Source organism: Pseudoliparis swirei, chromosome 12 (assembly GCF_029220125.1).
Source record: "Pseudoliparis swirei isolate HS2019 ecotype Mariana Trench chromosome 12, NWPU_hadal_v1, whole genome shotgun sequence".
NCBI classification, from domain to species: Eukaryota; Metazoa; Chordata; class Actinopteri; order Perciformes; family Liparidae; genus Pseudoliparis; species Pseudoliparis swirei.
The window spans coordinates 13,714,510-13,727,217 of record NC_079399.1 but is presented as its reverse complement, the minus strand read 5'-3'; the positions used below and the strand labels follow the sequence as shown (position 1 = coordinate 13,727,217).

General features: G+C 45.7%; 2 protein-coding genes across 6 annotated transcripts; both read left to right on the top strand.

The window, feature by feature from the left end:
• Positions 1 to 305: 305 nt before the first annotated feature.
• Positions 306 to 3,592, top strand: nup43 (nucleoporin 43). The gene is made up of 8 exons (XM_056428994.1): positions 306 to 501; positions 873 to 995; positions 1,345 to 1,422; positions 1,651 to 1,813; positions 1,978 to 2,113; positions 2,205 to 2,356; positions 2,501 to 2,617; positions 3,195 to 3,592. The coding sequence occupies exons 1-8, from the start codon at positions 382 to 384 to the stop codon at positions 3,422 to 3,424; spliced, it is 1,119 nt and encodes a 372-aa protein (XP_056284969.1). The 5' UTR covers positions 306 to 381; the 3' UTR covers positions 3,425 to 3,592.
• Positions 3,593 to 4,226: 634 nt separating this feature from the next.
• Positions 4,227 to 12,350, top strand: lats1 (large tumor suppressor kinase 1). Of its 5 annotated transcripts, XM_056427617.1 has the most exons (9): positions 4,227 to 4,390; positions 4,987 to 5,422; positions 6,219 to 6,321; positions 6,902 to 8,337; positions 8,969 to 9,551; positions 10,078 to 10,260; positions 10,342 to 10,448; positions 10,535 to 11,026; positions 11,908 to 12,350. In XM_056427617.1, the coding sequence occupies exons 2-8, from the start codon at positions 5,075 to 5,077 to the stop codon at positions 11,024 to 11,026; spliced, it is 3,252 nt and encodes a 1,083-aa protein (XP_056283592.1). In that variant the 5' UTR covers positions 4,227 to 4,390; positions 4,987 to 5,074; the 3' UTR covers positions 11,908 to 12,350. The 5 variants fall into 5 exon arrangements, with proteins under 5 accessions (XP_056283592.1, XP_056283593.1, XP_056283591.1 ...); XM_056427618.1 differs by having other exon boundaries at positions 6,222 to 6,321; positions 10,535 to 12,350; XM_056427616.1 differs by having other exon boundaries at positions 4,984 to 5,422; positions 10,535 to 12,350.
• Positions 12,351 to 12,708: the final 358 nt, after the last annotated feature.

The following is a 12,708-nucleotide window of genomic DNA, read 5'->3' as shown; positions in this document are numbered from 1 at the left end:
TAATTATCAATGTAAGTAAATTATGAAACTATGAATATCAGACTAACCAAATTAGCGTATGAACATTTTTAAAAAAAATTGGTCAGTTTTTCAGCTTCTGACAAAAAGGCAAGGCAATATTTTGTGTCGAATATCACTAAAAGTGTGAATTACTGATACTATGTTATAATATTAACTAGAGAAGGAATATCTCCTCAAAGAAACCCCAGCATGATCCCATATTAAACTTGTTAATAACGTCCGAAAAGAAAATCGCATGATTTGACAGTTTGTCCTCGCTGAGCCACCGTAGCTACGTACAAAGTCGCAGGCGGGCACATTCCGGATTGTCTCATGAATGCTAAGCTAACGTTTAATACACAGTATTTTAAATAGTTTCTTATGGAGGGTATCAATGCGAAGTACGTTTCCCAGAAAATCAGTAAAACGAGATGGAGACTAGTGTCGCATTCGTCTTTGCAGCAACCAGATATATTTGCGACTGGCTCGTGGGATAACGAGGTTGGCAAGTTGTCATTTATGTTCACTTTAAGGAGATTGACAATAACTTCCTTGAATCTGCTGTATATCTTACGTGATTTTACTCATTGTCGTGCTTACACATATTGTAACTGTCAAAGCATGACCTAAGACATGTTATTATGTTATTCGGCGTGGGAAAAAAGGTTTATGAAGACATTTTATGTTAGCTTTTGTAGAAGGCGTGTTAATTAGTCACGTTATAACGGCTGGCTGTCTGCTAACACCTGACACTTAAGAGACAAATGTCGGATTAGTGACTTAAGATATTTGGATATTATGACAACTTTAATTTGGATCGCATTCTTGTCTTCAAATTTGACTTATCAGTTATCTATGTGTGTCTTTTTTAGGTTAACAAGATTTCCTTTTGGTCCATTGGGAATCATGGAGGTTCTGACATGGACGATGGATTTGAAGGAGACCCACAGTTGCTGTGTGAATATAAGCATGATGGAGATGTTCTGGACCTTCAAGTAAGACACTCGTGGGAATCCAAGCTAATGTAGCATCCTGTGACTGGTACTAAAGTAAAGGAAATAGTTAAAGTTAACCTGAAATGAGCACTTTCCATTTTAGAAATGCAGACATGCAACTCTTTCCCTCCTGATCCCGAATTCTATTATATTGAGTTGTTCAGACGGTAAACAGAGTTCTTAAATGATAAAAGGGATTTGTCACTATTGTTTCCCCAAGAAAACAGGATTACACTCATTAATGTAACATTTGTATTGGTTCAAAACAGGATTTACCAAATGTTTATCCATGGGAGGGACAACTTCCTAAATATAACTAACTTGAACATGTTATTTATTTTTCCCTCAGTTTTTGGACCAAGAGAGAATTGTCACAACATCGTCAACTGGAGCAGTCACCATCTTTCGCCACCACCAAAACAGTCAGGTACACACTGGCACAGTTATGTCTATGTAAGCATTATAGATTAATATGTCTTAAAGGTATGTTATTTATTACTTTATAAAGCCTTATTTAACATGAATTCACATCAAAAGACACAATGTGGTGCAGTTCAAGGAACTGAATGCTGAAAGTGCTTAACTGGATGTAAATCATAATTGTGATTTGATAAAAAAATCTGGACTTACGATATCCTCTCTCTCTTGACTGCAGACAATATCAGTTTCTCATTGCTGGCCAAGAGCGCATCGTTACCCTTGTGACAACGCTCCCTGTACTGGTGTTGTGTGCAGCAGTCCTGAGATTGTTACAGTTGGCGAAGATGGCAAGATCATCGTCTTTAGAGCCGACCAGGAAGGAGTGATTAGAGTCATAGGTGAGCTCGAGATTAAGCTGCTGTAGCCAGACTATCGTGTCACAATTAAAATGCAACACAGTGAACATATGAAAGTGTCTTCAGGCCATGTGAGGTACAGAGAATAATGTGACTTGTGCTTTGTTGTTGTTTTATGTTTGACTTGACTGTTTAACCGTGGACAGAGAATGCAGACAGCTGCACCATTCATGCTGTGACGTACCTGAGGACAACAGAAATTTTGACAGTGAACTCCATTGGCCAGCTCAAGCTGTGGGACTTCAGACAACAAAGCGACGCACCATCCCAGATTCTCTCCTTGTAATGTCCCATCCGTTGTTACCAAAAACAAAAAATAGATCTCTAGATTTGTATTTTTATAAACAGTTGTGATTTGTTGTTTTACTTTCAGGTCAGGGGATAGAGTCCCTATGCACTGTGTTGACAGACATCCGAACCAACAGCACATTGTTGCCACAGGAGGGCAGGACGGCATGCTGTGTGTCTGGGATGTGCGACAAGGCAGCACACCCTTCTCACTCATGGAGGCACACTCTGCTGAAAGTACGATTCTGTTGTGGGCAGATAAAACAAATTAACATTTTGAAAAGCACAAATGAATTCTGACGATGTTATTATTCATATTTGACTTTTGCAATGTCTTCGGCTTTGTTTGCTGAACGATTTTCTTTGTTTTTTTCGGTACAGTGTGGGAAGTCCACTTCCACCCAACCAACCCAGATCATCTGTTCACGTGCTCCGAGGATGGTTCACTGCTGCACTGGGAGACTTCCACACATACAGACATGCCCTCCTTCTTACAAGGTAAATCAAACTATTCTATCTGCTACTCGATCTATCACTATTTTCCAAAGTAGAAACTAAGGTGCTGCCAAGAAACAGCATTTTGAAATGCAACATAAAAGACAAATTTGACCATAATTTGCCAACAATGTTCACCTGATATGTGATATAAATATGATAAGTTGAGTGAAAGAGGTGTGGGCTTGTCCGCTCACAGTGGAGGCTGTTGGGGAAAAATGTGCAAAAACAAATTGCAAGCAGGGAAACGAAATGAAAGAATGTAATATGAACATTTAATAAAGTACTGTACATTTCAATTGAGTATTCCCATTTGCATTTCCTTCAACAGTAACTTCTGGCCTCCTAAAGCGCTCAACAGATGTTTTTCTGCAAATGGCTTCACCAAGAAACAATTGCGGCACAATCCTATAGAATCTATAAAATCTTAATCACATCATTTTGGTTGTCGAAGCAATTGCAAGCGCATTGAGTTGCATGCTTAGGAAGCTACGCACCAACAAAATAATACTCATAATAATCAGAATAACCTTTCTCTTCTGGTTTTTTTAATAGAGATGGTTTGATCATTGTTTTCCAGGTGGCAGGAACAACAGCATGGTGTCTCGCAGTGCGATGGCCCCGGCTGGAGGGAACCAGTCTCTCATCAGCGCCTGGCTCAGTGGAGACTCCAGCAAAGGCCGTCTGGAGACGACTCACATGCTGCCCAGCCAGACACTGTCCGTCAACAGTTTGGATGTACTCGGACAATGTCTTGTCTGTGGGACTGATGGAGAAGCCATTTTTGTCAATAGAGAGGTCCCAGTTTAAAAGAGTGGTTATTGTGCATGACAAGATGTATAGGACCATCTGTTTATTTGTCATCAATGGTTCAAGGGTTTTGTAGATAATTCCAAGCAGTGTATATCAGCGATGCAACTTTTCTATGGATTTCATTAAACTGTTTTGAATAAGTAAATAAAAGCAAATATCTCAAGACTGATTGTTTTGTTGTATAAAGTAGAAATCCATGGGAGATCATGCTTATTTTAAAATTACATTTTTTATCTTGTCAGATGAGACGCAACACCGTCACCATTTTGTTTCTTGCTCCTTTTTTTGCTTCTTTAAAATAAATACTGTAGTTGCAGTTACTGTATTTATGCATATTTTCCATTAACCTGTCAAATAATTGTCACAATCATATTTAGTTCAAATTACCAACTGCTGAACTTAAAACATTAACATTTTACAAAAATACACCAGTGGTGAATAAATGGCCAACAGTTAAATTGAAGAATGAAAGGGAAAGGGACACATTTTGATTTTTTTCTGAGAAATGTATTATATATTTAGTATGGATTGCAGCTATTCAGCGTGTTTTACTGTGGCATTATTTCTATGTGTTGTATTTTATGTTATGTCATTTAATGGCTATTCCGTTTCGGTTTTTAAATTAAATTTTTAATCTATATTACGTTTCAAATGTGAGTTTCTAAATATGTCTATGTAAAGCTCCAAGATTTAAATAGTTCTTATACTATCCACAGCATTTACTTTCCTCGCTTTATTGTGAAATCTCCAATAACCGGAAGTATAGGTGTTTCTTCTTCTGTTGCGTTAACTGTTTCCTGTTGTACTTGTCATTCAGTCATCCCAGGAATTCAACAAGACTAAGGCCAGCCACCTCGGCGTAACAGGGGCATTTTAAGTTAAAATCACGCAATTGATGCCGTGAAAGGTCAAGGAAATATCGTGTGTTGTCAAGACAGAAAAAAGCGGCGCCTCCAGACACCGGTGAGTTGTGGGACGCGGATAACTGACTGACGTCAGTTGCGGTCCGAGCAGAAATGGATGCTTTAAACACACAGGCCGCGAAGCTGCTGCTGTGTCGTTGAATGTCCCGTAAAGAGACAATAGGACGAGACCACTTTGCCGTTCTCGGAGCTCACTGTCGTCTAGATGTTGGCGAAGGTTTGGCGAATATGACACACGACATAAACATTTGGTTTGACGACACCTGACGCTGGAGAATTAGCGTTTTAAGCGGCGCTCTGTTAGCATCAGCGGCTAACGACGCTAGCGAGCAGACGGGCTCTCTTTGTGAAGAAATAACGTACTTTTTCTTCTGATGCACGCTCTTTCGTCACGTGTTGAAGCTCTGAACAACTAACTCATCTTATCGGGAAATGTTAAAGCACTGAAGATAAATCTTGTTAAAGCTATTGGTTAATATGATCCACAAAATGGTCTCATAATAATCATCATATAGCTCATGTTTAGCGTTATCTAATAGCTCGTGAGTACTTTCCACACATTGTATTTGCCCAACCTGTTCGTTCACATGTCATCTGTTCTAGATCTCGCATTGTAACTTACACTTCTGTCAGCAGCATGCAGATGTGAAGTCAGACATTGGAGACCTGAGCTGCAACCCTGGACTGAGTAACATCCTCTTCATCCCCTTCATCGTCATCATACATGAAGAGAGGGGAGAAACCCGAAGGATACAGACAGATGAGACCCAAAACGTTTCCTACAAGCAACTATAGCGGCAACAGCCAACACATGTTGCAGGAAATAAGGAACAGCTTGCGCAATTTGTCCAAACCCTCGGACCCACCGAAAGTGGACAATGGAGGAGCTGGAAAAATGATCCCAGAGGACCCAAGACAACAGGGGCGCAGCAGCAATGGCAAGAACCCTTACCACAAGGCCTTGCAAGAGATCCGAAAATCCCTGCTGCCTTTCGCCAATGAGACCAGCACTTCTGTCCCAGAGGTCAACCAACACATGTCGCTGGAGGCCCCCTGTGCTGGGTTTGAAGAGGTGAGATGGGAGGTTTTCATTTATTTTTGTCACTGATACAGGTTTCTTTTTCTCTTTTTTTTTAGGGATTGTGGAGGAATGTTATTCTAAACATGACTCTGTAATGGAGAATGTCACTCGCTGCCCTTTGTGCATCTTGAGAATTATTTGAAAAATGAAAAGTATGCAAAGTGGAATGAGGAGCTTGTGCCAGTAACAATACAGAAGTGTTTTCTCAGTTGGCAGCTGCAACTTGTTTTGAGACGGTATGTGCAATCCAGACATGAAGCGCCACAATCAGCAGTGCAGTATTTTTCAGTTGTAACAAATACATATATTATTTAAACTGTTGGGGGAAATAAACCTAACCATCCTTTTCAAGTTGCAACAGTTCATTAATCGATTATTTTGATTCTTCTCCAACTATTTCAATAGTTTAATTATTAAATTATTCAACAAGAAAAACCTCCAAACATTCTCAGGGTGCCGTTTCGCCAATGAGATGTTTTTTACATTTGTTTTTTTACATTTTCTTTGTCAACATTTTGGGGGGTTATTTGCACTGTTTGTGTTGGACCAATAAGACCTGGGAATTTGTAATGAATATCTTTTCACTGTTTTATGACATTTTATAGACCAAACAATGAATCGAGTACATCAAATAATGTGCATCCCGTTTACATGAGCATTGAAGACTGAAGAGATGCAGAACTGCAGCAAAAATGAATCAATAGTATACAAAATATATTTACAGTTAAACTACAACTTGTCACACACAGAACACTAAACACTAATTGTCCTTTTTCCCCCTTTTAAGCAGAGTAACAGTCGCAGTATGGGGGCAGTTATCGACTACATGGGTAAGGTGAGCTACCAGGACTCAGTGTGGGAACAGAACACGACCGGGCTGAAAGCACCAGGTACGTCACGGTCCACTGGGACTAAATGCTGGGTTTCCTCTTTCATTTTCCGTTCAGGCATGTCCATCCAAACTTGATATTGTTTGTAGGATTTGGAACATGGAAATACATGCAGACCAAAAGAGAGTAAGTGACTTCATCACACAGCGGATTAAGTGGACTGGTTTATGTTATGATTCATAATGACAGTGATGTTATTCAAGAAAAGATGTGCATTACAATATGTTGGCAGCAATTGTTGATATAGACATGCATTTAAAAAAAATGTTAATACTGTTCTGCACCTTTTTTATTTAAACAAACAATGGAAAAGTGTCTCACAATCCATGTTCAACAGCTTTGGTAATCCTATAATTTGTTTTCGATATTCACATTTAATCTAATAACCTTCCACATACCAGGTTAGTTACTGAGTCTTGGGACCCGGCCTCTGGGGTGAGAGATCACACTGTTCCCATGTGTTCGTGCTTGTCGAGTAGATTTATATATTTTACACAGACAAATTGAAAAAAGAAAGTAGTTTGACACTTTAACGAGTTTCTGTTCATCGCCTCCCTGTCATTGCTGTTTGTGTCCTTAGGATCGTCTCATATCCAGCAGGCTGTGCTGAGGAGGCCGAGCTGGAAGGGCTCCAAGGAGTCTCTGGCGCCTCGACATGGTCCCCTCATGGTGGATGGCATGATGTACCGCTCCGACAGCCCCGGACCTCCTCCAGCCTTCCCACAGGGTCACCCCGCCAACGGCCAGAGAGTCAACCCTCCACTGCCGCCCCAGGTGCGCAGTGTCACACCTCCACCAAACCGCGGTGCCATGCCTCCCGCACCATCCTGGGACAGCAACCCGTCGACCAAGCGCTACTCCGGCAACATGGATTACCTTTTGCCGCGCATCTCTCCGGTGCCCCAGGGGGCCTGGGCTGACGGGTACCAATCGTCAGCACCTCAAAATCAGCGTGGGATCAGTCCGGTCCCTGTGGGCCACCAGCCCATCATCATGCAGAGCTCTGGGGTGAAGTTCACTTTCCCCCCCAGCTGGTCTCAGAGTGGCGCCCCGCAGCCCGACTACATGTCAGGGGGCAGCCGACAGCCTCCTCCTCCTCCGTACCCGGTCAACCAGAGCAGCCGGCACAGTCCCACAGACCAGCAGTCGGGAGGGCCGGCATCCTCTCCCTCTTACGTCAACGGTGGAAATATCCCTCAGTCCATGATGTCGAGCAGCCGGAACAGTCACAACATGGACATGTACAACCTGGGTCCGCCTCAGTCGTGGTCCCAGGCGCCTCTGAACCCCAACCAGCCCCAGTCTTCTCTCGGCAACCAGGATCTGTCCCCGTCGTGGCAGCACAACAAACCGGTGCGCTCGGATTCCTTCAACAACCACCTGCTGACCAGCAGACAGGGCCACCCATCCAGCTCCCAGCCCTCTGCCACCACGGTCACCGCCATCACCCAGGCTCCCATCCTGCAGCCCGTCAAGAGCATGCGCGTCCAGAAACCCGAGTTACACACGGCTGTCGCTCCCACGCACCCTCCGTGGATGCAGCCGCCGCCACCATCTCCAGCCGCACCTGCCTACCCAGAAGCCCCAGCCCCTGGGCCTCCGACCCCCGTCGTTGCGGAAGTCCCCAGCTACCAGGGCCCCCCGCCACCCTATCCCAAGCATCTCCTCCAGCAGCAAGCTGCACCGGGCCCCCCCGCCTACGATCTCGCGGCCAATAAAATCGCCGCGGGCCGAGAGGAGCCCGCGGAAGAGGAGAGCGCCGGCGCCGACGGCTCCCGAGACAAGACGGCGGAGAGCACCGCGGCGACGGAGAAGGAGAAGAAGCTCATCACGACGTCGCCCGTTCCCGTCCGCCGCAACAAGAAAGACGAGCAGCCGAGCGGGGAGTCCGGACGGATCGCGCTTTACTCCCCCCAGGCCTTCAAGTTCTTCATGGAGCAACACGTGGAGAACGTCCTGAAGAACCATCAGCAGAGGGTCCGGAGGAGGAACCAGCTGGAGAGCGAGATGCAGCGGGTGAGCGGCGACACCGTGCTTCATGTTCCTCACACAGCGACGTCGTCATGAAGGACTCCGTTTCACATGTTTCTATTGGAAAGTAATGCCGGTCACTTTTTACAAGCTTTCTTTCCCCGCTATCTGGTCGTCACGGCGATACCTGTCTCTGAGATGATGTCTTTTCATGCTGTTCTATTTGTTTTTCTGAGCTGTTCCTCTTTTCTCTCCTTGCTGTCACTCACAGCTGATCTAAAAAGGTAACGGTTTCACTGCTGTGACACAGAACAGTCCACACACACACACACACACACACACACAGGTCAGACGGCTCTGTGTGTGTTCCATGTGCTGACTGCAGCATGTTGGCCGCACTCATTGAAGGAAAAGCATGCGGCTCCATCTCACTCATCGCTGCCCGTCTGTGTTGTGACTGAAGTGGTGATCAACTCATGAGGAAGATGTTTGTTTGCACTCACAGACCCTTTTAAATGCCTTTTGCAACGGCTTCCCTCTGGGTCTTCAGTTGATTCCCTTAACGGCAGTTCAGATATAACCAGGACTCCGTTTGTATGCAATGCTCTTTCCGTCTTTCTTTTTTTTTTCTCGTCGCCGTTTTGAGATTAAATCCCGTTTTCCGTCCCGTGCTCAGGTGGGTTTGTCCTCCGAAGCTCAGGAGCAGATGCGTATGATGCTGTCCCAGAAAGAGTCCAACTACATCCGGCTGAAGCGAGCCAAGATGGACAAATCCATGTTCAAAAGAATCAAGACGCTCGGCATCGGAGCCTTCGGCGAGGTGTGCCTGGCCAGGAAAGAGGACACGGGGGCGCTGTACGCCATGAAGACGCTCCGCAAGAAGGACGTGCTGCTCAGGAACCAGGTGGCCCACGTCAAGGCGGAGCGGGACATCCTGGCCGAGGCCGACAACGAGTGGGTGGTGCGGCTCTACTACTCGTTCCAGGACCGAGACAACCTGTACTTCGTCATGGAGTACATTCCCGGAGGGGACATGATGAGCCTCCTCATCCGGCTCGGCATCTTCAAGGAGGAGCTGGCCCAGTTCTACATCGCCGAGCTCACCTGCGCGGTGGAGAGCGTCCACAAGATGGGCTTCATCCACCGGGACATCAAGCCGGACAACATCCTCATCGACCGGGACGGACACATCAAGCTGACCGACTTCGGCCTCTGCACCGGCTTCCGCTGGACGCACGACTCCAAGTACTACCAGAGCGGTGCGTGTCACGGTCACAGGCGTCAATCTGCAGAGAATGTGACGGTCGAGTGTCATTTCCTCAACATTATCTTTATTAGTGCAAAAAGTATACGCAAAATTACCGTTTGTTTTCATCGCTCAATCCATTGTTTTCTTTATTAATTTTTTATAATGTCAGAACATTGTTAAATATCCACATCACAATTTCCCAGAGCCCAAATCAATTTATTCATATTATGCAATAACAGTTAAAAAACAAACAAATTCTAAATGTACTATCATAGAAGAACTAACATTTCAATTATTTTCTGTCTATTGGTTACAAACTTTCAGTCATAATGTCATAATATTTAACAAACATTATTCATTTAATTGTTAAACTGTAACATAACAAGTTCATGTCGCTCTCAATTTCCGATTTAATGACGATGGTTATTATAAATTGTTGCCTGTAAAATGCTAAATGCAAGGACTAAAGATATGAAATGTTTAAATGTGCCTTTGCGTCCGACCAGCGCGAGTAACGCGCCGCGTGTTGTTTGCAGGCGACCACGTGAGGCAGGACAGCATGGACTTCAGCAAGGAGTGGGAGGACTCGGCCGACTGCCGCTGCACCGACCGCCTGAAGCCCCTGGAGAGGAGGAAGGCCCGGCAGCACCAGCGCTGTCTGGCCCACTCGCTGGTCGGGACGCCCAACTACATCGCGCCAGAAGTGCTGCTGCGGACGGGTGCAGTGGACCGGGGGCTCGCTCGGGTTTTGTCTGGGTTCGTTGAAAACCCGGCTGACCGATGACTTTCGCCCCCTCCAGGTTACACCCAGCTCTGTGATTGGTGGAGCGTCGGCGTCATCTTGTATGAGATGGTTGTCGGGCAGCCTCCCTTCCTGGCGACCACGCCCCTGGAGACGCAGATGAAGGTATGTGGAGCGCCGGCGGCGAAGGGCGCGGCGCGCCTTCCCGCCTCTCGCTGTCTCTCACTGTCGTCTCCGCCTCCGGCCGCCAGGTGATCAACTGGAAGAGCATGCTGCTCATCCCGCCGCCCGCCAAGCTCAGCGCCGCGGCGTCGGACCTCATCGGCGAGCTGTGCCGCAGCGCCGAAGACCGCCTGGGCAAGAACGGCGCCGACGAAATCAAAGCTCACGCGTTCTTCCGGAGCATCGACTTCTCCAGCGACCTGCGGCAGCAGGTGGCGCCGTACGTCCCCACCATCGCTCACTCCACGGACACCTCCAACTTCGACCCCGTGGATCCGGAGAAGCTGCGGAGCGGCGACGGCGAGAGCAACCTCAACGACACGCTCAGCGGCTGGTTCCGCATCGGCAAGCACCCGGAGCACGCCTTCTACGAGTTCACCTTCCGCCGCTTCTTCGACGACAACGGCCACCCCTACAGCTGCCCCAAGCCCATCGAGTACGAGGGCTACGACGGGGAGGGGGCGGAGCCAGAGGGCCCCGCGCAGGAGGCTCCTCCGGGCCAAGAGCTGGTCTACGTTTAGGTGTGTGTGTGTGAAATCCTTGACCGTAGGAAAGTGTGTTTTTCGAGGAGCAGCCAGAACGCTTTAGCACAGCGACAGACTTTTATCAACGCTGGAAGTTCACGCTACAAATTAAAGGAATAGTCGGCGGCATTCTGGGAAAAACGCGATGGTTCTTTTTACCAAGTTGTATCGATCCCGCTCTGCAGGAGGCGGTGGCTCCATCTTAACCGTGAGAAGCAGACGGGGTCGTGGCCCCGCCCCCTCCAGTCTTAAAGTTAAGCTAACCTAACCACCTGTTGGGACCGTACCATCAAGGAACGAGAGGTATCCATTACCTCATCCAACCCTCCGCAGTGTTTTCCCAAAATGTTGCCGTTGACGTCTGAGAACTGTCGGATGTTCTCGCCGCCGGAGGAACGGAAAGCTGGAAGAAGTGGAGAGCTCTCTGACGACTTAAGACTACATTTATTTAAGAGAATTGTAACTGATGCTGTTTGAGTGGGATTTTTGTTGTTGAAATTACATAGTGGTCAAAACTGTCTTAATTTATATTTTAATGTCTTGCAATGGGTATTTTAGTCGTGTCTCGTAGAAATGTGCAGGGATAAGTTGCTCTAATGATTCATTGCTGTGCCTTTTTCTTTTTTTTGTTATCTTTCACCAAATATAAAGAGGGGTTAATAATCAGACTTGCATTTTTACAATTTAGAGTAGCAGCACCCGATTGAACGACAGTCGGTTTTGTTTTATTTTTCTAATTTATACTTAAAATGTATTTATAAATTAAGTTGCGTACAGTCGATGTAAATATTTGCCCTGTCAGCTGATTTTTATTCTTCTTTTCTTCGGGCCGGCCCTCCTCGGTGTCTGCTGCTGCTTCCTGTTTCATTCCCCCAAAGTCCTGACTCGTAACGGCCTTTCACACTTCCTGCTGGTCTCAACCAAAGCACTAAAAGAGTGGGTTTGACAGTTCGACCGCTTAAAAGCAAATCTGATTATCACGCCTTGCTTTTAGGCGCCGGACCGCATCATCCTCTCGGACTCTACATCGCGTTGAGCATCACGGAGGCCGGAAACTCGTTTCCTTTCGATCATTCGTTTTTTGTTGTTTTTGTTTTAACGAACAACCGGACGGATGAACTGCCCTCCATCACACAGGACGATGACTTTGTAACCCGCTGTACTTTGTTTAGGAACATATCTGATTGTAGTTCTGGACTTAATGGTGACCACTGGCATTCTGCACTAGTTGTTTTTATAGTGAGATCATTTTATTGTCGTGTACGTTGTTGCTTTGGGAGCTACAAGGAGGGTGATGAATAAAGAATGTAAAGAACAAAATGTGTTTTACTGGCATGAGTATCCCATCAGACTTTAGATCCAATCCGCAATTAATAAGCATTTTTATTATGAATTAAGCTGCCGCCAAGGTAACGTCGGCCCCAAACACACACGTTCAGTTTGCCGTCACGTGAGACTGAGAAACTAAACTTTAACCAACAGGCTGAAAAGGTTTTTCATTTTTACTTTGATGGTTAAAATCTGCACTAAATCAGAACATATACAACCTTGACGTAATGTATTTTTTCCACCACAAGTTTTCTGACTGATCTATTTTCATGACCATCAACATACTTTTCATTTTTCAGGATGTTATGAGTTTCCAAAAATGATACGACTTTGACGTACATGACATCTTT